The 26000-nt window shown below is 47.4% G+C and overlaps 1 protein-coding gene across 1 annotated transcript in view; it reads right to left on the bottom strand.

Annotated features, from left to right (window-relative positions):
• ZFTA (zinc finger translocation associated) overlaps nt 1-26000 on the bottom strand; it is a 153372-nt gene that overhangs the window by 86891 nt on the left and 40481 nt on the right. Inside the window, exon 3 of the mRNA XM_085625913.1 lies at nt 23271-23726. Coding sequence (XP_085482039.1) covers nt 23271-23726 — 456 coding nt within the window. The remainder of the gene's footprint in view (nt 1-23270; nt 23727-26000) is intronic.

Genomic DNA, 26000 nt, shown 5'->3' on the forward strand with positions numbered 1-26000 from the left:
TGATTCAGGCATGTGAATCTATGAAAGATACCCTAATACTGGATAAACGGTATACGCCTGCAGGTGGAACAAATTTGTGGCATGGTGCACAGCAAAGGCTGTGGATCCCCTTGCCGTCCTTCTTTCTGAGGTTCTCCTCTTTCTTCTTTCCCTGGCCCAGCAGGGCTCTGCTCTGGGCACCATCAAGGGATATCTTTCAGCTGTTTCTGCCTTCTTAAGGCTTCCTGATCAGCCTTCTCTTTTCAAGTCCCCTGTTGTCAATAGATTCTTAAAAGGCATTACTCACATGTTTCCTCCTGTCCCCTTTGTGATGCCTCAGTGGGACTTGAATCTGGTGTTAACTTACCTAATGTGCTTTCCCTTTGAGCCACTTCATAACTATTCTCTTCGTCTTTGACTCTCAAGATTGCTTTCCTGGTTGCCATCACCTCTGCCAGAAGAGTGAGTGAGCTCCAGGCCCTTTCATCTAAACCTCCTTTCCTTTCTGTCCATCTGGACAAAGTGGTTCTGAGGACTCGTACTTCTTTTCTTCCTAAGGGGGTTACTGCCATTCACATCGGGCAGTCCATTACCTTGCCCACCTTCTTTCCGCCTCCGCATCCCTCGAAAGAGGAAGAGAGGCTCCACCGTCTGGACCCAAAACATGCGCTCTCCTATCTGGATCGCACAAAACAGTTCCGGGTGGACGACCAACTCTTTGTTGGCTACGTGGGCGCTAAGAAGGGGCGGGCGGTGCACAAACGGACCATCTCTCGGTGGGTCGTTTTGTGCATCAAGGCCTGTTATTCCTTGGCTAAGAAGGATCCTCCTGTGGGGCTGAGGGCCCATTCCACTCTGGCCGCAGCGGCTTCTACTGCCTTGGGACGGGGAGTCCCTCTGCAAGACATATGTCAGACAGCAACGTGGGCCTTGCTGCACACGTTTGCCAAGCATTCCTGCCTGGACAGCCAAGTCCGGAGAGACGGCTTCTTTGGCCGTGCCGTTCTCCAGGACTTCCTGGTGTGATCTTGGTTCGCAGACCCACCACCGGGGTTGGTATTGCTGGGGTATCTTTTCTAAGGTAAGGAATCTAACTAACGTGTTTCTTTCAGATGAACAAGTTACTTACCTTCGGTAACAATATATCTGTAAGAAACATTAGTTAGATTCCTTACCGCCCCACCCATCCTCCCCGTTCTGCAAACTGATATCTAGGGTTAAGGTCATCCCTTTCAGGGCCCTAGTTTCATGGAACCAGTGTCGGTTTCTTGCATGGCTCTGCATTCCTGGCGCGGAAAGCTATGTACAGAACTGATGTCAGCACGTGAGGGTGGCGTCCAAGTACTCCGACGTCATCCCGGCGATGCAGACGATGGACGTGGAGCCGCAGACGTGCCTACCGACGCGCAAGGGTATTGCTGACGAAAAATCTTTCCGGATCCAGTCTGATGCCTGGGGATATTCTAAGGTAAGGAATCTAACTAACTAATGTTTCTTACGGATATATTGTTACCATAGGTAAGTAACTTGTTCTTCAGGTCTAATGAAGTAGTGGTATTACATCTTGTAGTGTGATCATGTGAAAATATTCTGACAGTATGTAGCGATTCAGTGTCCTTAGATCCAGAATGGATCTTAGGGTTCCATCTGTTTTTAGGTATTAGAAAATAAAGAGTAAACCCCTTTGGTTTGGCATTTGTATGGGACTTTCTCGATGGCCCCTTTTTGCAGTAATGCTTTTACTTCTTCCTTGAGTAGGTGTAGATGTTGTGGATTTAATACCTGCCTTTTTGGTGGAATATTTGGTGGTTGTTGAAGAAATTCTAGGCAATATCCTTGTTTGATAATGTCTAAGACCCACTGGTCAAATGTAATGTTTTGCCACAATAGATGGAAGTCTTGTAGCCTTACCCAGACAGGTGTTTTGTGGTCAGGGGGGAGGGGCAGTAGTAGAAAGCAATTTTCTTGCAGGGGTGTAGGCGGTCTTGTTGTGGGTACCTCTTCCTCTACCCTTGTTGTTTTTGTATTCTCCTCACTAATAAACACGCCCTTGTTGATGGTATTGCTGCTGTTGGCGTTGATAGGAAATATTTTCTGTGGTAGCGGTTTTTGCAGCTCCTCTAACTTAAGAGCTTCTGAGAGGGCTGTTGCTTCTGCGTAGTAGTTTGTAAAGCACCCCCTGACTTCGCAGTGTCATTTTAATCTTTTCTAGTTGATCATCTATGGGGGGACCAAAAAGATGTTCACCATCAAAAGGTACATTTAAAATATGTTGTTGTGCCTCAGGTTTGAAGCCAGAAATGCATAGCCATGCATGCCTTCTGAGCATAATAGAAGTATTTATATCTCTAGTTGCAGCGTCAGCTTCATCCAAGGCACATTTGATGGTAGCATTTGTAATGATCTTCCCTTCATTAATTAGATCGTCCCCTTTCTTCCTGTATTTCTCTGGAGGATGCTGCATGAGCTCCTGTATCTCGTACCAGGCAGCTCTGTTGTAGCGTTGGAGGAGTCCCACAGAGTTTGCAATCCTCAAATGGTTTGCATGGCCTGTAGCAACTAGTTTTGCTTCTGTATCTAATTTTTTGCTTTCTTTATCTGGAGGAGCTGCTTCTCCAGTGCCTTGTGCAGCAGCTCTTTTCCTAGCAGCGCTGACAAGTAAATCTGCAAGTGGATGACCTTGAATATTTATTGTGTTGTTTGGTGAGGCTTTACATTTCTTTTCAATACATGGTGTTAGGACTCTTGATTTTACGGGGTCTTTAAAAAACTCTTTAGCCACAGTCAGGTTGGATCCAATCATGGGTAAATATAGAACAGTTTTCTGTGTGTGCCAGTATTTCAACCAGAATGTCACTTTCCTCCTCTGTTGAATGTATGAGGAGCTTATGATATTCAGCAGCTCTCTGTATGACACTGTGATAGAAGGAAGTGTCATCAGAGGGAGAATGCTTTGTGGGCAAAGGTGGGTCTATGTCATAATCTGGTTGCACCACATCATAGTCTTCCCATGGGTCAGGTGTGTCATCGGTATTGTGTGTACCTTGGGAATCAGTGTCCTGTATTTCTCATTCTTCTCCTTGTGGAGGTGATGAACGAGTGCGAGGTGAAGCAGGTACATTAAAAACTTTAGGGCTTGTGCCTCTAGTTTCTTGGATTATAATCTTTTGTGGAGGCTCAACAAGTTGCCCCTCTTCTGCTTTTCTCTTTGTAGTTTCCTTTTTCTTATTTTGCATTACCTGTTATAATCCTTCAAATACGATCTCTTGATCTTCATTGGGTTTAGTACATTGTGTTGTCTGTTCCTTATGTGCAGTTGCTGTGCTTTTAGAAACAGTTTGTGCCTTACACCTACTGGAATCAAGGTTTTTCTTCTGTCTAGAAGAATGTCTGTGGTGTTTGTCAGAGCTCAGTTCAGCTTGACTCCAAATGCTTTTTCAGCTCCAATGTGTGGGTTTTGGAGCTCTTCAGTGTCAAAGGTTTTATCGGTTCCGAATGATGCCTTAATGTCGAAGGCTTTGTCGGAGTCGATGTGGTCTTCGGTGCCGTAAAGGGTTTGTGTCGATCTCCTTTTTGATGCCTGGTCACCCAATAAGGATCGAGAATACTTTTGTCCTTTCTCAGTTCCGAGGCTTGGTCACAGTGTCGGCCTGAACCCGAAGGTTGTGGTGCACCATGTCGGAGCATTAGTGGTGGCGAACGTACAATCTTTTTATGGGGGGGGGGGGGGGGGGTAGAAGAACTCCTAGTATGTGGCAACACTTTGGTCCACGGTCCTGGTTCCAGTGGTCGGTGCTGGTGATTTGGGTTGTACCGTAGCCAGTTCTTTCCCAGAAGATACTTTGGACATGGAGTAGCGTGAGCTGGCTAGTACTATCCCGCCTCTTGCTGGAGTGCTGGCTTTACTGCTTGGGTCCATGTCGTGGTTGAACCCGGCCTCAACTGCGTGCTCCAAAATACGTGCGAGCCGTCGATCCGGTCGTGATCAAAAGTGTCTTTATTTTTAAACAATGCACAGGCAGCGCACTGTTGTTCTTTGTGCTCCAGAGAGCGACACAAGTTACAGACTTCCTGTGTGTCAGAGTGTGCGTACATGGCTCCGTACCAAGGACACGATCAGAAGAGCTCTTTCTTCGTCTACATCAACCGGAGATGATCATTTCTCACATTTGAGTGTATTCGGAATCCGGGAAGTCCTTCCCGCTATAGAAATCGATTCGGATGATTACTTTTTTCCCCTATAAGCTGAGTGGTGTCGATTCTCAAACAGTTTTGACGTAATCAGTCAGAGATTGATAGCGGAAAAAGCTTTCTTAGGAACAAAGACTTTGACATGTGCAATGCCTCGAGTGGGAGGAGAATCAAAGCACTACGCCGATCATAAAGCTTCCTTGAGAAAAACAACTTGCAAAGTCGGGCCCAACACTAGATGGCAGGAGTACGCATAGCTTGTGTATATGCAGCCAACACATGATACGAAGATTTCTCTATTGGAGGGAATGCTCTTATACCACTTCTTTAATTGAAGGCTGTAAGACACAGTATTGCAGCCGTGCATAATGTAGCCCCTTTTTCTCTACCACTTGGAACTCCCTTTTACAATCACTGAATGGTTAAATTACCCCTTTGTGATAAATTTCAATCATTGTGAGAATCAGACTACAGAGATAGAGATGTTATCCTGTGGCTGGCATAAGAACACAGCACTATAGAATACCTAGGCTCCAAAACCTCATGCTTACTGGACTTTGCAGTAGCAGGCCAGGGCTCCAGGCGCTCATTGACAGATGTTAAATGGATCCTGCATGATGTGGACATGACAAATTCCATGATCTATCCTTCAAACGTCAAGTTATCTTTGATGATCGTCTACACTTCTTCATTAAATTAGAAGATACTGTGAAGTTCTGTTTATTAATTTGTTTGCAGAAGCACTCTGCAAATTCTCCCCCCGTCGAGGTCATATTATGGTGCACAACTCAACAATGTGGAATTACTTGATTCTTCAGTTCCTTCATGCTACCCAGATAAGTTTCTCTTATAGAAAGTGGGTTTTTCTTGTTAACAATTTAACTTTCAAATGCATTTATTCTTGCCGGACAGACTAACCAGAGTATATACAATTAATGAGTAATGCTTTTGCTATAACTCCTCTACAATGTACAAAGACAGTAGTGTGGTTGGAGGCAGCTATGCCTCATTTTACATCACGCAAAAGTAACATATCGGTGGGTTTAACAAGTTTTGGGCAGCTACACTGGCAGTTGTAGTTTTCAATATGCGTGGGTGGGGGTTTGGGAGTTGATGTGAAAGTTTACTACGGCTAAACACGTTGCAGGCCAAAACGATACTGTCAGGCAACAAGACTATGGTAGTATTGCAAAACGATGGTCTGTCTAACTTACTTTCAACCCTAAAATGGTTAAACATCCCACCATTAAATGTGGCCCCAAGAATATACAGGGCTTTAACAGCCCAAGGAAGGAAAGGCGTGTATTCACCTATCTCGATAGTCATTTCCTGAATATCAAATCAAGGAGAAATGACTAAAAGCAGCAGGAGAGAAGGACTTGGTGATTCCCTTTTTAGGTTGTTTCTCCGAGTCCCTTGTTGTGCCGTATTCCCTGGGCTTTCTGCAGGTATGGTATTCACTGTTTAGTTCCATGGTTGAACCTCCTTGTGGCTTCATTAACACGGATTTGTTGATCAATGAATCTTCCAGACGGACGCCCAGAACTTAGGCCACAACTGTTCGATTTTAGGTCTGGTGTTATTCGTCCCAAAATTTGAACACAATGCCAAAAGGGAAACAACCATCAGTAGCGTATCTTAATTTGTTTTAGTTTGTCTGTTATTGGTTGAAAAGGTTGCCATCTGTCCTGCATAGCGGAGGCAATATCTTGAAATAGGGAGCATACATAACCATTGTAACTCACAGGGCCTCTCTCTCTTGCTGCTTTTAGTATTTTCTCCTTGATTTGACATTCATGAAATTTGACTAGTATGTCATGTGTTGTGCTAATTTCTCAATTTATTTGCGACCCTACTCTATGCACTCTATCTAGCTTGATTTGATCCAGATTGTTTCCCAGCAGTATAGCAAAGAGACCTCTTAGGAAGTTTCTAGGTGTTAGCCTTCTATTTCCTCCTGCAAGCCTTGTATTCTAATATTTTCTTTTGGAGTACGGTTTTCAATGTCTAATTACCTGGTGATGGCAGCATTTTGTGCATATAAAGGGACACATTTTTCCTCAAGGGTTGTGCTCTTTTCTTTAAGTGTCTCTATTTGCACCAATTTTTCTACAACTCTAGAGCAAGCAGAGTCTGTCTTCATCAGTCCTTAGCATCAAGATTGTTTCTTCCAGGTCAAAGGTGCATGGAAGTGAGTTTTCTGGTGATGTCAGTCTTAAACCCCTCCTGCAATTCACTTTTGATGGACTGTAAGCTGACGAGGTATGTTGGCATTAGTCACCAAGATGGTGGATTTACGTGTATGGTTGTTGTAATGGGCTTTCCATGGTCCTAAGATGTCCTAAGCTATCCTCGTTATCGGGCCCTAGTAGTTTAAAAAAACACGTGACTGTCCTTTGGGAATTCTTCTTGTGTGGCATGGGCCAGACTGCCTTTCTTTACTGCTTGGGTATACGTCATATCTTGCATCAGAAATCTTTATTGCACATTTACTGCATCTCCTCAACTGTAAAGTCATCAGCTGCTTGACTATGTAATATGATATGGCACATGGGACAGGCATTTTCCATCCTTTTAGGTAACCCAAGTCTGATCACTCGTCACCACAGGACACCAAATGAAGTCTGTCACCTTTTTCAATGTTTATATCCCATGCCCTATCTCTTTGTGGGTTTCTCTTAGGCCCCAGCGTTGCGGTGTTTTTTTCAGTGCTCTGGTGCGATGGTGGGGGTGGAATCACTAGACTAATCTTTTCCAGTTTGCCTTCCTCTCAGTGTGAAGCAGTTTCTGTGATGTTTGTAGCACACTTGTGGCTTTGGGAGTCCCATTTCCTCACATTGTTTCTCTTCAGGGGCTCCCTGGATCCCGACTTGCAACCTACTCAGTGGTGAGCTCCATCTTTGTGACAGTACGTCTCGTCACTGTTTCCTGTGGTGCCCACCCTCTCAAACGGTGCTCCTTTGCCGCTCCTTCAAGGTCCCATTCTTGGCATCTCAGGGGGGCCTAGATGTTAACTCTCCCTCTGTACCTTCTGCCCGCATGGGGTTTCCAGAGTGCTACTAGGGTGCGACCATCTTGGTTCGCATACCAGTTTTTTTTTTTTTTTTTTTTTTCATTTGAATGCTTGAACTACAGCTGGCTAAGTTATTGTTTCTATTATACAGCACTAAGATTGCCTCCAGGGTGAATGCCACACTGTACAATTAATAAATAAAATCACTATACGCTCTTATTCTCCTAATGTTTCTGCAATCTCTGACATGGTGCCGATTTCTCAAGCAGCAGGTACGCAACCAGAGAATTCCTTCAGAGCACTTAGAGGAAAAAATACTGCTCTTAGAACGGACGCAAGGCCAGATTCGACATCCAAAATGTAGTCCATCATCTATTTGACAGATCTCTATGGATGATCCTCTTTACAAGCAAAGTTACCTGTAGATAGCATTCCAGATTGTACTATAGTCATTGCAAAAAACTGTTACTGCATTCATTGTCTCAAAGCCTAGAAGGTTATGATTTTCTCCATCGCTGGCCCAGGACACCTTTTCAGAGCCAGCCTTCGATATGAGGGTTCAGATTCTGGAATTTGGCATGCACTTTGTGAAGGCATGCTTCCATCTTCATATTAACCAACAACTTACTTGCCAGCTAAAAAAAAACCTTCTGTGACGATGTCCAGCAGCCATTCTGCTAATTTCCAACATCGCTATTAGTGGTCTTTACTCATATGAATTTAAAATCAGGAACTTCCGTTTTAGAGCCTATGAACAAAAAGAGCAGGCACAAGAAGTACAGAGGAAAAAAATCAGATCTGTAGCTTGGACCTCTGCAAAAAATACAACATCTTAATTTTTATTAAAGGCTGGATTTCCAACGTGCGAATACGTCCCAGGTTACCTCCAAGTGTAAGCCTTTTTGAAAAGTGATTGGATCATTTATGGAGTGATTTATAGATGAAGGCACGTAACATTAAATAAAGGCAGTAGCCTAGTCACATAAGAAGCAATAGGAAATAGCAATAGGAAGGTCGAAGAAAACCTCACCAGGCTGGCGCTTGCACATTACGACATCTGCAAAGTTCGCTAGAGTTCATCCAGGAGATACAGCACACCGCCTAAGAGCATTTCTGCCTCTTCCCCAAGGGTGGCAGGGCAAGGCCCCTTTTGCCCATGAACACCAGTCGCCCCTCCCAACAGCTAGCCATCCCAGATAATTATGTCCGTATGCATGCAGATAGAGTGGGCAAGAGAGAGGGGGTAGTTGCTATTATTTCTAAGAAGTCCTTCAAGTGTAAGCCATTTAGATAGGAGGAACTAAAGACTGCTGAAGCCCTTTATTTTACCATTTGTTCCAGTGCCAAACACTAGTTTTCTGGTGTGTTGTATTTCCGCTCATCGGGTCAGGCAGGACATTTTTGGGCTTCCTTGGACCAGGCTCAAGCCACCAATTGCATCAATTATGTGAATATTACGATACTAGGTGATTTTAATATTCACTTGGAGAAGATAACGGACCCCTAGTTCATTCACTTCATGGAATCTCTAGCCTCTCTCAACTTAATGTAAAAATTCAGGCCAATATGGGAGGTTCCAATTCTCCATCTGCCACGGTTTCTGGTGAAGTTTCAAGGAATCTGGCAGAAGGGATATGAGGCGGTAGTTGCCCAAGTCTGCCGGGTCCAGATTGGGCTTCTTAAGTAGAGCTTTAACCCTCGCCCCTTTCCATTTAATGGGAACTATTCCAGTGAACAGTGAGGCATTAATCAGATTTGTCATATTGGGGGCTATTATTGAGGTGACCGGTTTCAGAATGTTAAGTGGTGCTGGATCAATAGGAGAACCGTTCTTTACCGTGGACAGCAGGGTGAGGAGAGTTTCCTGAGACAAGGGGGGAAAGGCCTTGAGAATGTGTTCAGGGGGGCCAGGGTAGGAGTCTGTCTGAGGGTGCGAGGAGTTGCCTTCATCACCCTTACATGGGAGGGATTCCAAGATATGCTGAACCTGGTTGTTGAAATACTCGGCAAGTTTGTTGCACCGTTGGCCAGAGGGGTCGGGGGCTATTCGTGGGGGGGCGTGTACTTTGAGTAGTTTGTTGATAATATTAAAGGTTTCTTTGGGCGAGTTGGCCGCTGCTAGAATCCTACGCTCGTAATAGGAGGACTGGGCTCTTCTTAGTTCTGCTTTATAGGCAAGGATGGCTACCCTGTAATCTAGCTGTTTGGAGGGTAGAAAGTCTTTCCTCCATTGTCTTTCCTTAACTTTGCAGCGCTGCTTTAAGATGCGCAGTTCAGGAGAGAACCATGGGGAGTTGTGGGGCCCAACAGTCTTTTGCAAAAGAGTTTCTCACACCCGAAAACACAGCAATGCCCGAGGCAACGAGTGCTTTGTGGAAAACAGTCACTATTGCCCATAAAGTATTAAATGAGCACCACACCTTTAAAGATTGGGGCATCAATGTTACTCCTCACCATAATCCAGCCTACCCAGCGCCTCTTTTAATCCCCAGCCCAAGGCCTGGTTTCAAGTGCCGCCCAAGGCCCCCAACCTCCATTCTTAGAGGGGCACTGGGTTATTCTTCTCAATCAAGGCCTCACAATCAGGGCTCTCAACAAGTTTTCCCCCGGGAAGAAATAGCTCTTGGAAGCAGCCTCCAGTATCCAGAGCCAATTACAAGAACTATAACCTTTTCCTCAGCAACTCAATGACAATTCAGCCAATTAGACATAGGCAATAGTCCACAAAAAGAAATGGAGATCCGCCTCTGCTCATGGAATGTCAATGGCTTAGCTACAAAAACTTCAGACCCAGAATTCCTGCAATATCTCAACACGTTTGATATAATCCTGCTGCAAGGAACTTGGCTTATAGAACCATTACACATACAAGGGTTCCTTTGCTTTGCCATACCAGCCACAAAAGGTGGGAAAACCGGTCATTCCTCAGGTGGGCTGGCAACTTACATATCCATAACCACCATACCTACAGCAGCTGCAGTCAGCCCTCAAAACAGAGGTTGCTTTAGCAGTCAAATTCACTTTCTCCTTGGCAGGGGTACAAAATGAAGTAATGAACGTCAACGCATACATCCACCCAAAACGCACAGCAACTGATTCGGCGAAGCTAACTGGCCAAATAACTACCTATATAGGCAGCGTAGAATCACCAAACCATATGTTGTCGGGGGATCTGAACCAATATTTATTGGCATCATCAGAAGGAAACGAAGCAAGTCTCCAATCTACAACATGCCAACATAAGGGGACTTTACCTATGGGAAAATCAACAAGAAAAACAGACTTTTTCTGGAAGACCTAGCACATTTCAATCTTAGGGCCCTCAACGTAAGATTTGCCGGCGGTATCCCCCCTGTAGCCAGCCACTATTCTGCAACAATTTGCTCGATCCTGGACTACACGTTCGCTAGTCTCTCGCTGTTCTCGTTCAGAATTGGCGACAAGGGGGACAGGGATCATCGCCCACAAGAAATCTCCATAGCTGCAACTGCACCTTCTAGCATTCAGCCAGCTCCACTCTGGGGCTCCAGTTATACTTCAGACTACAAGAGAATTTATTTACGGCAGAAAACATCGAGTTCATGTCAGAATCAGCAATTAATCTCATCCTCTCACATCCGATCGAAATGGATCACATACAAAACTGGGAACGCTTTACAACCAGTCTTAGAGAACTTAATGCGTCGCAAATAAAAATGAAGCGCCCTCCAGCCTTTGAGCAAGTGAAAAGGCTAACAATAGCGCAAGGTGCGCAAATAAAAGGCCTTAAACGAACAATAAATGGCTCCATGAGATCCCTGCGTCATGATCCTGGGAACTTACAGCTCCTCTCCTCCTTGCGACAGCAAAGAACAAAACTAAAGAAGTTGAAATGTTGCATTAACAAAAATTACGAAGATGACATCTGGGGAAATCTCCTTCACAACATAAATCATAACGACAGTGCCCGCTACTGGAAAATGGTAAATACAATCATTCACCCGCAACATGGAGGAACCTCTTCACACATATTAGAGTAAACTTGGGCAAGGTACCTAAAAAACCACTTTAATCATCAAATTGCGGGCACCCCACAAATTGACAAGAGTAGGGCTGCTCCGGATGACCTCTATGTTGACACTCGAATAAAGGAAAAAGAGTCCCAAATAAACCCTCTGATTTAGATCAACTCCCGGAGGAAAAGACACATGCCGCAGAGCAACTTCTAATCAGGTAGCAGATTACAAAGGGTAGAAAGGCAGGGGCGCCGGGCCCGAACGGTATCCCGCCCGCTCTGTTTAAACAGAGGGCGGCAGAGTGGGCAAGAATATTTCAACCAATATTTTCTGTAGTGAGACTACTGGGCGTTATCCCCGATTCAAGGAAAGGCTCCACGATTATCCCTATACACAAAAGCGTCGACAAGGCTTCGCCTGGCAATTACCGGTTAGTGGCACTGACTGATAATGAGGCCAAATATTTTGCGGGTACGCAGCTGAATGGACTTACAAGCCTGGGCAGACAACAATGGCATAATCCCATTAAACCACACAGGCTTCCGTAAAAAAAATAAAAAAAATAACACTCTGACTATCTCTTTGCTTATCGATGCAGCAATTTCGAAGAAAATGCAGCTGCACTCCAGTTTCATCGACTTTAGTTCTGCTTTCGAGAATGTGGATAGGGCAAGACTTTGGGCGAAGTTACAATGCTAACGCTTCCACACACAGACACCTGGGTACAGGTGAAACTAGGAAACTAGGAACAGGGACGCATCTTTCGAGAAAAGTAAAAACAATGAAAGGCCTTAAACAGGGCTGTGTGCTGGCACCCACCTTATTCAATTTATTTATGGCAGGCTGGGGGGCACAACTCTGTCCAATCTCCTTTACGCTGACGACGTAATTCTGCTTAGCCATACAGTAGTTAGCTTGCAACATCTCCTCAACGGAATGCAGGACTACGCAGAAGAAAACAACTTGTCAATTGACCTAAAGAGAACTTGGACAATGTCAATAACAAGAGGAAAGGAGTGAGATTCTGGCATCTGAGCGACATACAAATAGAACCAGCTATGGCCTACAGGTATTTAGGTGTCTACATAGATAAAGAACGATCATTCGCACGACATCAAGAGATTAAAAGGAAAGGGGTGGTGCTAGCACTAACTATGAAAAGCTTAACATCTAAATTAACGGGTCCAACACTGAGTCCCCTACTGAATTTAGCACAGGCTAAAGTCCTACCCACAATTACCTATGGTAGTGAAGCATTGAGAGGTGGAGATGCTAAATTGCTGGACATAACACTAGTTAAAGCATACAGATTTATGTTTAGCCTTCCAAACTACACCTCCCCGGCGCAACTAAGGTTGAAGTTTGACCTACTAAAGCAATCATGGGCCAGGTACGGCGCATACATCATCTGCTGGAACAGAGGGAGTATTCTCCTGCAAGAAGCTACCTTCAGGAGGCTCTGGCAAGCACTGGACTCTTAGCCCTCAGGAACATTCAGAGTCATCATTCAGCTTTCAAGAAATTAGTCAGGAAATCTTTGAAATAAATGTCGCTGGTGAAAGACAAAGCAGCCTTTTCAGCCAGACCGCACGCTTGGATGACTGAACAATTACAAGATCTTAGCCCCCTAAAACTATTTTAATTCGGGTTACCTATAAGCACAGAAACTGAAATTTGTACAGTTCTGCCTCAGCTTGATCCCATGCACCCAGAACCTTCCACCATGGAAGCGGGAGCCAACTTCAACATCTTGCAGCCTGTGCAAAAATGGCCAGGGCGACATCACCCATTTATTATACTTCTGCAAGGAGTTGTTACAGGAAAGGATACAGCTGTTAAAAATCCCCTTTAACCAAAGGGGAATTCGTTCAAGGAGGCAAGCAGTTTTGACATGCTTTGATCCAGCAACACCAAAACTAAACTGCAGATTAGTGAGATTTCTTGTTGTAGCCAAGAAAAAAATGCTATCTTAGATTCAAGCTTCTCCTGGGTTTAGGGGCAGCCCGACAGGTCATCATCCCACGCAGGTGGCTGGCTGCTTCAACACCAGCGATTATAGTGTTACTCAATCCAAATCAAGATAAAAGGCTGCTCCAAACAAGGCCGAGCTGGGAAGCCCTCACAGAGTGCTCAGATTGGACCTTAAGTAATGCATCTTTCCGGACAATAGCACTTCCAGACAGAGCAACGAACTCCGTACTGACTGCATTACTTCTACTGGCAACTATCCGCACGAGTAACAAAGCACTTTTAACCTGTAAGCAATTTAACTGTTTCAAAGTTTTAACCATTTATGGAATTTACAAACGTGTAATTTATTCTTTTATTATGATCCTATCGTTTTATTCTAAATTTGTATTGCAATGGTTTTCAGTAACTATGCAAATGTAATAAAATTCAATTCAAATTCAATGCTGAAGCGATTAAGCGGAGTTTAAGCGCTGGTCTTAATGTGACCTTGGTGCTGTTGGACCTATCTACACCATTCGACAATGTGGACCACAGCATCTTGTTAAAAAGGCTGGAACATCTGGGTGTGGAAGATGTTACACTCGGATGGTTGGGATCATTCCTGGAGGACAGAGAGCAGGTTGTTTGGATGAAACCTTACTCTTCCAAAGTCAAACAGCTGAGATGAGGGGGTGCGCCTCAGGGTTCCGTCCTGATCCCTACCCTTTTTAACATTTACCTGGCTCCTCTGTCATACTTGGTGGAATGGTTTGGCATTAGTAGATTATCCTAAGCAGGCGATAGAGAGCTCCTATTAACCTATGACGGAGACTGAGTCATGCCCAAAGAAACCTTTGCTCTCTGCTAAAAAGGACTTCTTTACTGGCTCAGAAAGAACAAACTTCGGTTTTTGGGCCTAATCCATCCCGGGATGGACAGGTGGCCACCTCCCCCACCCCCCATGGAGTTGGCAAGAAACATGGACGTACTATTCAATTCAAATCTATCCTTTAATACACAGGTCTCATCTGTGGTGAAATCCTGTGTTTGGATTATTAGCCTGCTCTGAAAATTTCTGCATGTGATTCCTCAGGAGGCACAGGTCACACTGCTGAGGGCATGGATACCATTGCGGTTGGATTATGTCAATATTCTATACCTGGGCATTCCAGAATATTGAATCCAGGGCATACAGGCATATGTTGGTCCGCTTACTGTAAAAGCTACCAAAGTACTAATCTGTACAGCTTTTTCCCCAAGAGGCTGCATTGGCTTCTAGTGCGTCAGCTAATAATGTTCAAGGCATTAACTCGGACACATCAAGCCCTCTAAAATAGGGGCACTTGTTTTCTGAATTAAAGGATTAAGGCCTTTAGGCCTGGGAGATTGCTCTCTCCAGTCAGGCTGGGTTGTTAATAATCTCCTGCTTTAAAAATCAACATAGAGGGGGTTCCTCCTTTTCGTTCCTGGCCCCGGAACTGTGGAACCAGTTGTCGAGACAGCTGAGATTAATGACTGAGGAAGGGTGTTTAGAAAAATCATGAAAAACAAACCCATTTAGTAGTTAGAACAGTGGGGATACCGGCCAGGATTTCTTCAACCTCTGATGCTAAAGCACCGTGACACACCGTAAGTAGCTGTACACTATTTCAATTCCCTTCATTCACTCAATATCATTTCATTTCCTAAGAAGTTGCAAACCCCCAACCCTTTCCCCGCCCCGGCCCCCCAAGTAGGCTTTGATTACCCCTTAGTTCACAGATTAAGAACCACTGTTCTAAAGGAACCCAAAGGTTCAATTTCAACCAGATCTTAATCCCGGAGGGACGGTGCAGATCTTTCAGTATAGTTTGAAAATTCAAATACTAAACTGTAGGCTATACAAAAAAAATATGTAAGGGGGCGCGGTCTCGCTTCCGATGGAGTGAGACGCACGCCGTGGGAGCTCCGGCCAGCTGCAGGCGACTTCAGCATATTTAGCGGCATTCATAGCCTCGCAGGTGTTCTAGCAAGGGGCGTCTGACCTGCGGAGGAACCTGGGCAGCTTTTGGGATCATCGGCGCCCCCCCAGACTAGCCAGCAGCGACGAGAGCGGAGCCGCAGTGGGAGGCCCCGGCCTGGAGGAACGCGACCGCCATTTTGTAGTCTGGAACCTCCCGCCTTGAGATCTTCGGGGTGGACCAACTTAGCAACTGGCCTGCATTCGCCCATCGGGGGTCCGCGGCGGCCTTCCTGAGGACCCGGCGCCTCTCTGCTCACATCAACAGCGACGGAGCCGGAGCCGCTGAGGAGCGGCCCGGTTCTCGGTGGCACGGGCGCCATTTTGCGGCATTGTGCACTCCGGCCTGACTGCTGCACTGACCCGCGTCTGCAGACTGGAGGCCCCCGGCGGAGGTGATCGGACACTGGGATAGGGGGCCGGGACGTCGGGCTGCTGACTGATTAAGGGGACATTGCCCGCGGAGGGCTTCTCAGGCCGCCATTATAGCCCTGGCCGCTTCCTGCCTCGTAAGACCTTGGCCCAGCTACCTGCACCTTCACTGGGTCGCATTACACCCGGCTGATCATCAGAGACCCCTGCTGCATTCGCTGAAAACGGGGGGCCGCGTGAGGCAGGCCGCTGGGCGGCGCAGGTTCTGGCCTCGACCGGGTGCTTGACGACCGCCATCTTGGGCCTCTGGTAATCCGGAGGGCGCCTGTCTGGACTGGGCCCTCTATCCTCTCCCGGTGCTGCGGTGGGGTGGCTGACCCCACACTGGAGGCCTGGAGAGACACGCTGGGAGCTAGGACGTCTAGCAGTGCCCTCCCTTGGTCCTTACGGCTGCGCTGCCCCCGCCACTGGCCTGGGGCCCTACTGCTGAAGTGCAGGGCTTGGTGCTGCGGTGACCTGGGGAGATCTTATCGATGTGTGAGATGAGCGCTGCCCCCATGCTGTACCTCGGGGTCTGTGACCGCCTTACCCTCCGGCGGCGTGTGCGCACCTGGGGCTCTCGGTGGGCCCGGGTTCACCCCAGGGTGGAGTGCAGTTACTCGGGGCGGCTGTTGTTGTGGGCCCTGGGGAACCTTGACTGCAGCACCTCCCCTGCGCCAGACCCTTAGGACGCTTGTAAGCCTCACCGGTCGCCTGCGGCCCCGACCCTGGGTGAAGCAACATACTTTGGAAAGGGACCCCCCCTTGTCATCGGGGGGGGTCTGTTGATGATTTCCCAGACAGTGCGCTGCTGGCCTGTGGGTGGCCCCCACCTTTGATTTGCCTCCTGAGGGTGCTGAGTCGGGGGCCCCGTGCTTGGGGGCGTGACGTCATTTACAGAGTGAACACACACTGGTTTGGAGAAGTGCGCTGAGGCTGGTCCTCTGGGACCTTGTGTGATCCTTGAACTCATCCCCTGATCTACCTGCTCTGGACTCTTTCGGGTGGCTGAGGGGTCAGGAGGCCCCGGGGCGGCTTCCTCTGGAGACCGCCACTCCCTCTCACCGGTGGCCTGAACCTGTTGGCTGGACCACCTCTCTCTCTCTCAGACCGGCCTTGTGCAGCGCTTCCATGCTAGTCTCACGACCCGTCTCATGGGTCTTTGAGGAGTCATGACTCGCTCACACGCCGGGAAGGACTCTGCTGCACCCCCAAAAGACAACCCGGTTACAGCCCTGTGGAACAGATCGGGTTTGGCTCCTACAGCGGAAATGACGTTGGTGGCAGGGGATCCTCTGACTCAGTCACCCAGTCCTTCATGGCCGGTTTCATGCAAGAACTCAAATCTGAAATTGGCTCCCTTAGAAAGGAGGTACAGACCTGTGTCAAAGAGCTCAGAAGAGATGTTGTGGAACTGGGAGGGAGAGTGGACGACCTCGAAAAGACAGGAGGACCAAGAACAATTAAGGCAGCGTCTGGTCACCCTGGAGGAACAACACATCAAACTACAGCTCAAATAGGAGGACTTGGAAAACAGGGGACGCCGAAATAACCTGCTCCTACACGGGTCCCGGTTGGAGCTGAAGGCTCGGACATCATAACCTTTGTGGCGGACTTGCTCCATGAGATCTGGGGGGATGATGATGCATCTTCGCCGGCCCTGGACCGAGCCCATCGAGTGCCTGGTCCGCCTGGCCCGCCCGGGCGTCATCCCTGACCCGGGTCCATTTCTTTACAGAGGAGGAAATCCTCAAGTCTGCGCAAGACATAGTGGATCTCACGTTCAAGGACACTCCTATCCAGCTCTTTCAGGACCTTGCCCCTACCACGCTTTGTTGTCGTAAAGATTTCAGGCCCATCACTGACAAACTAAGGGAACTGGGCATACGCTACCAGTGAGGCCACCCGTTTGCGCTCATCTTCCAGTGGGAATCCAAACGTCAGATACTGCGGTCCTTCCGCGAAGCTGCATAGCTGCTCCGGATCTCAGCCACGCCGCCATCTAGCCCCGCAAGATTGCCTCCCTGAACCGTGAGCCTGTAAAACCTCAATGGGCTAAGATAAACCGCTCCAGACGCCCGTCCTATCGGGGAGACTGTGCTTCATCCCAGGCAAAACAAGAAATCATACAGCCCATCCTTTCCTTAGAAGGTGGACAGTCGTCCTCGAGCTCCTAGTCACCACTAGGCACACCACCATGATACCTTGCTCCCCACCACCTGTGCCGTCCTTTGCGAGAGGGGGACCAGCCCCCTACTCATCTTGTTGGTAAGACCGCATACTGCTTGGACTGCACACCAGCGGCAGAGCCGTATTAAGATCCCGGACGGCGATGTTGATCCTCAGAGACCCGCTTCCATTCCTATTCCTCGGAAAGTGACATCTCTGGGATGGCTTGTGCCACTGGGCCTGGCTTGCTCCCGGACTGGAATAAGCCTTGTTGTCCATTGTTATTTTTTGGATATCTTGTCTCTTTTCTTTCCCCTCTTTATCGCCTTCTTCTGTCTCATTCCCTCTTACTATGGCGGGAGGGTGCTCCTGATTGGGGGGGGGGGAAGGTTCTCCTTTCTGTGTAAGTCGCTTTTTCCTCACTCAGTGCTATGCCCGGTCCGGCGCCGACATCCACTTTCCTTGCTCTGTTCGGATCTGCGTTGGGGGGGGGGGGGGAGGAGGGGCTATTCCGCGTCCTACTCCTATGCTTGCGATGGCGCTAGCGCTCAAAGTGCAGGAAGTAGGACTTCCGTCCCCTACCTGAAACTCCTCTCCCTTAAGGTGAAGGGCCTTAACTCCCCCAACAAGCGCCGTCAGATAAGGTGATACCTCCTCCTACACAATCCGGACATTCTATTCCTACAGGAAACTCATCTTTTGAGGGAAGATGTTCTTCGCACCGCCCATCCTCTTTATCTCTGGGCATCTGCATCCACTAAATCAGCAGGGGTGGCAATTCTTTGCCGGGCAGGCATCCGCCAAGACAACAAACAGTTGATCCGTAGCAAAGATGGCAGATTCCTAGTGGTCAAGATTGTCCTTACCTTATGCAACACATACACACCGAATCAGGCTCAGGACTTGTTTCTGCGGGGGTTGTTGCGGAAACACACAAACACCAGATGATCCTAATCTCATCCTGGGGGGGTGACTTCAATCTGGTATGGGAGGTGGAGCTTGACTGTAGTGCAGGCTTATTTCATGGGACCGGGGCTATGTCATCTGCCTTAAAGAAGCAACTAACTGCCCTTGGTCTTATAGACATCTGAAGCTACCATTCTCCGGACGCCCGCGATTATTCCTATTAATCCCATGTCCATCGATCCTACTCGCACATCGACCATATCTTTGTCTCACATTTTCTTGACATGGACACCCTCTCAGCATCGATGTCTGACATCTCGATCTCTGACCATGCCCACATGGAATTACTCTTCCAGGATCGCTCCTCCCGCCCTAATCGTCAACACCGATGGTGCTTCCCCCCTCATGTTTTTAGGGATCCAGTGGACGCGGCGGAACTTCGGACTGCTATCACGTCTTATTTTGAGGCCAACGACCTCCCAGAGACTCCACTCACCGTGATCTGGAACGCGTTTAAAGCCACATTTTGTGGATGCATAACGTCCATCGCCATAGCCCGAGCTCGAGAAGCCCGACTGTTCGAGGACAAACTCTCTCAGGATATAAAGGCCCTTGAGCGGCTAGACCAGGAACAACCCTTGGCGCGGCATAAGAGGCAACTCGCTATGCTTCGAGGCCAGTTGCGGGCATACAGAACCAACAAAGCGGAACACGCCTGAAACAACGGTATTACGAGGGGGGGGGGACACAAAGTGCGTTCGGTCTTGGCACGCCATCTTCGGACGCAGGCCGCCAAGGCGCACATCGCTAAGAATAAATTAGGGGATGGCACTTGGGCAACTACCAAAGCTGCTAAATTGCAAGCATTTCAGGTATACTATTCGTCCCTCTATGCCACGGAATCGCCCGACCCAGATCAGGTGTTGGCTGCACTGGAGACCTGCGAGTGGTCCCTGTTTAGCCGCTATCACTCTCAAATACTGAAGCAGCCCATCACGCCAGAAGAGCTCACCGGTGCTCTGAAGGACCTCCCTCTAGGAAAATCCCCAGGACTGGACGGCTCGCCGGTTTCGTTCTACTGCGCCTTCCTTCCGCAACTTAAAACTCATTTGATCCGCCTCTACAATTCCTTTTCAGACACGGTGGGGACTTCCACATCGATGGCCATGGCTGAAATCGCCTTAATTCCAAAACCAGGGAAGGACCCTACGCTCTGTTCCTCCTTCCGTCCCATTGCGCTCCTCAATACAGATCTTAAACTCTACACCAAAATACTAGCTAAGCGCCTCGAACAGCACCTCCCGGGGATCATCCCCGGACCAGGTGGGCTTTATCGGCCAACAAGGTGCTGACAATGTACGGCGTATCGCCCACTTAGTTGGAAAAGTGCACCACTGGAAAATACCCTCTTGCTTGCTCTCGTTCGATGCTGAGAAAACATTTGACCGAGTGGATTGGGTATTTCTCCGAGCTGTCCTACAGAAAATAGGATTGGGTCCATGGATGACTGCCAGAATTATGGCCCCATATCTTTCCCCTCTGGCACGGATCAACGGCCAGCTCACGACATCCATCTCTATTCACAGGGGCCTCACGATCCCTGGAGACGAGATCCCCGCACTCCAATCTCTTGCTCCTTATCAGTGGGCGCCCCATTCCATACGATATTTGGGGCTCAACTTGACCTCCACCCTTGCCACTTGGACGCAAGCATATTGGCAGGAGTGTAAGAAAGAAGTCTTAGCAGACCTGCGAACGTGGAAATCTCTCCCGCTATCCAGGTTAGGGCGTGTGAATGCCGTTAAAATGTCGATCCTCCTGAAGATTTTATATCTTTTCCTGACCCTACCCACTCCGGAACATCAGATCAAGAGCCTTCAGCGCGAGCTTACCACGTTTATCTGGGGGGGGGGGGGGGGGGGGGGGGAAGAGGCCACGCTTCTCTAGCAAGATACTCCTGTGCGACAGGGGGGGGGGGGATGGCCTACTCCAATTTGTTAGAATATTATTGGGCGTCGCATCTTCGCTTCATCTCAGAGTGGATGGCATGGGAGAGCGAGAAAGTCTGGTTTCATATGGACAGGGCAGTGACCTGCAGACATATTTGGGATCTCGCCTGGCTCACACGGGACGCCCGCTCTCGTAGTGCTTATATAGCGGTCCCCACAAAGACGTACTTGATATTTGGGATAAGCTAGCATTGCTTAGAGGCCTCACTTCCTTTCCGTCCCCCCACACCCCCATTGCTCGTAACCTACACTTTCTACCTGCCTGCCACCCACCTTACTTCTCAGAATGGACTGAAGGGGGCTGTCGGACAATCCGGGACCTCTTTATGGGGGACACTTTCAAAACCTTTGAACAATGTAAGCGTGACTTCCTGTTGCCGGAGGGGGCTCGGTTTCAGTACATTCAGCTTAGACATTGGGTTCAGGCGTCATCTCTGACACAAGCGGCCACTCGGCCCTTAACTTCTTTTGAGGGGTTTAATCTCTTGTACTTACCAAGTCATCCAACACCCCCCACGGGCTGCTTCGCATGCTTACCAGACGCGGTGGCCTTCGATATCAGACACCGACCTTACACCCACTCAATGGGACATCCCGAAGGTCTTCCGTAGCATATCCCAGCGGGAAACTGCTTATAAGGTTATGACGCAATAGTATTACACCCCTCACAGGCTGCACAAAATGTTACCCACTTCAACACCTCTATGCTGGCGTTGCACTGGTGCCCCGGGAGATTTTGTGCATATTCGGTGGACGTGCCCACTCTTGACCATCTATTGGAAGGAGGTTCTCAGCCATATCAGGCTGGTGATAGGCTATCCTCTGCCTGCAAACCTGGTTACGGTTGTCCTGGGCCTCCTGCCGGTGAACCTGCCCGCCATGATTAGCCGAGATTAACATTTAAGCCTCCATATGCTTGGCGCTGCCAAGCAAATCCTTGCCCTCTACTGGAAAAAAGCTGAAAAACCCCTGATTAACGTCTGGTACACCCGCCTGTGGCACACAATGGCTATGGAGTTACTCACGGTACGCCTGCAGCTCTGTGACACTAACTTCACCAAAATATGGCAGCCGCTGGTGGACTATTTCTGCAGGCTGGAACACGCTCTACTCCAACCCCCGAAGCTAAAGGCACTGCAGCTCTTTGAGGATGCTGTGTATCCCCCGGATGCAGATAGCCTCTGGAGACCTACAAGTGCACTCATCTACCCCCCCCCCCCGCGACACCTTCACCACAGGCCCTAGACGTCCTACCACCCCCCTAGCAAGGATAACACCGGCATGTCCCTAAATACCAGCAGAGATCGCCGGTGACTTGGCTCAACATAGCGTTCCCACCCTGCTAATGTGGACTTCCACTACCAAGCAACGACCGATCATCCCCCGTCATACCTCTCCCACTCTTCTTTCTCTCCTCTATCTCTATTCTAGGTCTCCTTTCCTCTTTCCTTCTCTTTATCAATTTGCTCCTGAAGTTGGATGTATTGCTTCAAGTTGTCCATTGTGATCCCTATGAGCAGAACGGTCACATATAGTCATTGGGCAAACATCCGTCACGCTGGAATCTAGAGCTGGGACATAGTAACTAAGCGGACACCATATGCTAACCAGAGCAATGGGAACGCAGCTATAACAGGCCCAACTTTGTTAATGAGCCCTAACATATTATTCTTACCCCGTAATTCATGAACTGCCTCTGACATTGCTTCTATTGGAAAATGCAAATGATAATAATGACCAATGTATAACGGCCTTTGCCTTCTGGCAGCAGTGATATATTGTACCGATGGGGGAAGAACATTTGATTTTAATGCGTACATCTGCTCACATGTGATTACTTTAAATGCAAATAAAAAAAACAAGTCTGGAAAAAAAAATATCTAAGACCCTTTTAGAGCCTAAACATTTCCCTGATCCAAATCTAAACTTCCACCAATAAAGGAAGCATAACACTTCACATGTACCAGTGACACTGCCTGGTAACAAAGCTGATGCAAGCATCTAGTTTTGTAATGCCTTCAGGACTGCCCATGCCACGGCTTGATTTGTGATGTACCCAAAGCATTGCTTTTGAATTAGATGGCCAAGTCATATAATGAACTTGGTTACTTTTATACTAGTAGAACAAGTGAGGACAGTAACCTCTCAGTACCTCCATGGTATCTAAATCTTTAATGAAATCCAGCCTTTCCTGCTGTTATTAAAAGTAATATTTAACATGAAAAACCTCTACATAGACGGTGCATACATTGCATGCATTAACAGAACACACCCAGAGCAGGAATTCGACACATTTCTGAAAGAAATATCTTAGAGTGATCAGTAAATAGAATTATTTTAATTCAAAAAATATATTTTTACACAAACATATACCACACACTAACAGCAATAAGCTCCAGGAAAATGTGAAAATCAGACACACCAAAGAGACCAAGCTACAAAACAGGATGTTTTCATTTTTGTGCACCATTGTTTCAAATGTATTTTATTGTATTGTTTCCAAGCTACTTTAGAGGCACAGACGCAGGCTTATCTTCTAAGGCATCAAGAAACTGATCTGTGACAATTATGTGTGAATCGAAGGTTACATCCACTTGCCAACATTCTAAATCTAAAACGGTTAATTAAAGCAGTATGGAGCTACTAACCTTTGTACACAGTTGCGGTGCGGAGGATCTCCTGAACTTCCTTGTCATCTTCCTGCTTGCCCCCTTCTTTCGGCTCAACTTCTTCCTTGACACCCCGTTCCAACATGCTCTTGGTGTTCCAGGCCCCCAGGATGATGCTTTTCTCATCCTCACTGAAGTCAAGAGACTTGGGGTGGGAGTCGAGAATGTGCATTTTTATATCTTGGAGGTTGAGGCTGGGCAGCATGCTCCCGCACATCATGCAGAAAAGTTTTTTCTTCTCACTGTTGTAGTCCATCATGAACTCGAGTCTGAACCAGTCCTGCAGGGACTCGTTCAGGTACTGTTCCAGGTCACCTGTGTCCTGAGATCTTTTACCTCCTCTGCCTGAGGACTGGCGGTAGCGCTTGGCAACAGAGGGTAATCTCCGGCGACGCTTCCGGCCATCCAGCAGCAGCGGATCCTGCAGCTGATCCTCTGGAAAGAGGATGAAGAGGAATTTTACTTCATATGTTTACAGTAAAATGTGAAAGCGATAGAGGCAAGGGATGGATTGAAAAGAGTAAGAGATGGCAACAAGGTGACCATGACACAGACAAGAAAACAACTAGGAAGCAGAAGAAAAAAACTGACAATAAAAAGGCTGATGTTACACACACTTTCTGCAGCAATAGACATTCCTGTAGGTACCAGCAGTTGTAAAGCACAGGCTGTAAATTCCTATACCGCATTTAAGACCATGTACTTTCAGTAAGTTGAATGTTGCATCAATTGCAAGACAGTAATATAAAAAAAATTACTTCTTTCCAACTAAAATATGCACACGCAGGAGAAAAGTTCAACTGGGATTCTTGGTAAGACTCAAGTTTCTAAAAACAAAATGGCGCACCATCAATCTTGGTCACTCACTTTCCCTCCGCACTCGAGACCAAGCTGGTCTCTAGTTCTCCATCACCTTCATAACTGAGACCAAGCAAAGGAACTCATGAGGTCACTGGTAATTCCGATGGACAAGTGACAATAGATACCAGCCCTGAATTGCACAACCCACCATAATTCCGTAGACTCAGGTGAAACTCTAGGAAGATGTGAGGACTTACCAATTCTTGCATGATTTCCTCATTTCTGAGGGGGGACCCTCAGTCCCATTTATAATTTTTGTTAAATTCTGAACACCCCCTGGAGGTACCATTATATCCTCATAACAAGGACCTTTGCAATATGGACATTAGCCTTCAGCTTTCCCCTCACTGCTACAACACCACTAAATTCAAACTTTTGAGGCGGAATAGGAAGATCGGATGGGGTACGACATTGACACTGAAAACTTCACTGTGGGAAGGTTCCAGGTTGAGACCTGCGGTGGTACTGATGGGCTTCCGAGGTCGGGATAACTTAGGCCTCTCAAGATTGGCAAATGTTTGGGATGCCAATCATCTGAGAAAGGAATATCAGACGCCACAGTCGCAATGGCTAAGATACGGCCAGTTGAGACATGCCCTTGGAAAATGTGTGTTGCAGGAGTAGGAGGAGACCCAGGAAGACTTCCCATTAGAGACTATTGAATAGAGGGGTGTATGGTAAACTAATCTCATTGACATGTGGCACTATAATGAGGAATACACAAGCCTCCTTTCTAAGGCAGCAGGATAGATGGGGGCAGGACCTGGGGGAGATAGTTGAAGACTGGCAGATGGCACTGGGTTTCCAAGCAGAAGTAACATTAAAGGCCAGTGACTGCCTGATTCAATTTAAAATCCTCCATCAAATATACTATATGCGGCCCTTATTGTATAAAATTGAGAGTGCAGACTGTCTCAGGGGATACAGGGTGGAGGGCATACACTGTGGAGTTGTCCCCATCTGCAGGTCTTCTGGGAGGAGGTATGGGGTTCACTGGAGGAAGCCACTGGAGTGCCTCTGGAGTTATAGACTAGTATGGCAATACTGGGAATATTGGGGGCAACGGATATGATACGTTATCTGAAGATTCTAGTGAACCTGGGCTGCATGATGGCAAAAAGAGACCTTGCCTACAAGCTGCGTATGGGACTTCAAACCCCCCTCCCACCCACTCCCCCCAAACACACATACACCATGACTGAGAAACAGGCATGGATCACCTAAAATTGATGGAAAGGAAGGTTGACAAGGGTGGCAGAGGATGTTTGAAAAAAACGGAGACGGCTGGGGCTAGGGCTAGGGGCACACATGAGAGTTTAGACAGACATATATAGTCTGTTGAGGGGTCAGAGACGAAGGGACAAACAAACGGTGGGGATAAACTTGTTAAGAGACGTACATGTAGGGTGGAAGACAGGAACACTAATAGGAGAAGTGTATGTATTTGTTTGACAAATTACTTCACCTACTCGCTTGATGCAATAGGCATTTTGGTATATGTTGAATGTGCGATGGCTTAGGACGTTGATGTTTGTAATGCTATGTTTAAAATAAACAAATATTTAAAAAATTTACATATTCCAACATTTCCTGCTTCAGACATTCCTAACCTCTCCAGCAGCTTTATTGATTGCCACACGTCAACAAGCAAGTGATTATTTCCCTTCATCCTAATTCCTTTGACCTTATAACGTACATTTATTTTAACAATAGTCACCATCCAATGGTTTACTTCTGTGGCTCATCTTCTATGGAACTAGTCCTCTGAGCCCCCTTCCCTCAGAGGATCCCAGCCAAATTTTACACCACGCAAAATCACATTCTGGTTTTGGCTTAACAACTGAACCC

Source organism: Triturus cristatus, chromosome 9, assembly GCF_964204655.1.
Source record: "Triturus cristatus chromosome 9, aTriCri1.1, whole genome shotgun sequence".
Taxonomy (NCBI): Eukaryota; Metazoa; Chordata; class Amphibia; order Caudata; family Salamandridae; genus Triturus; species Triturus cristatus.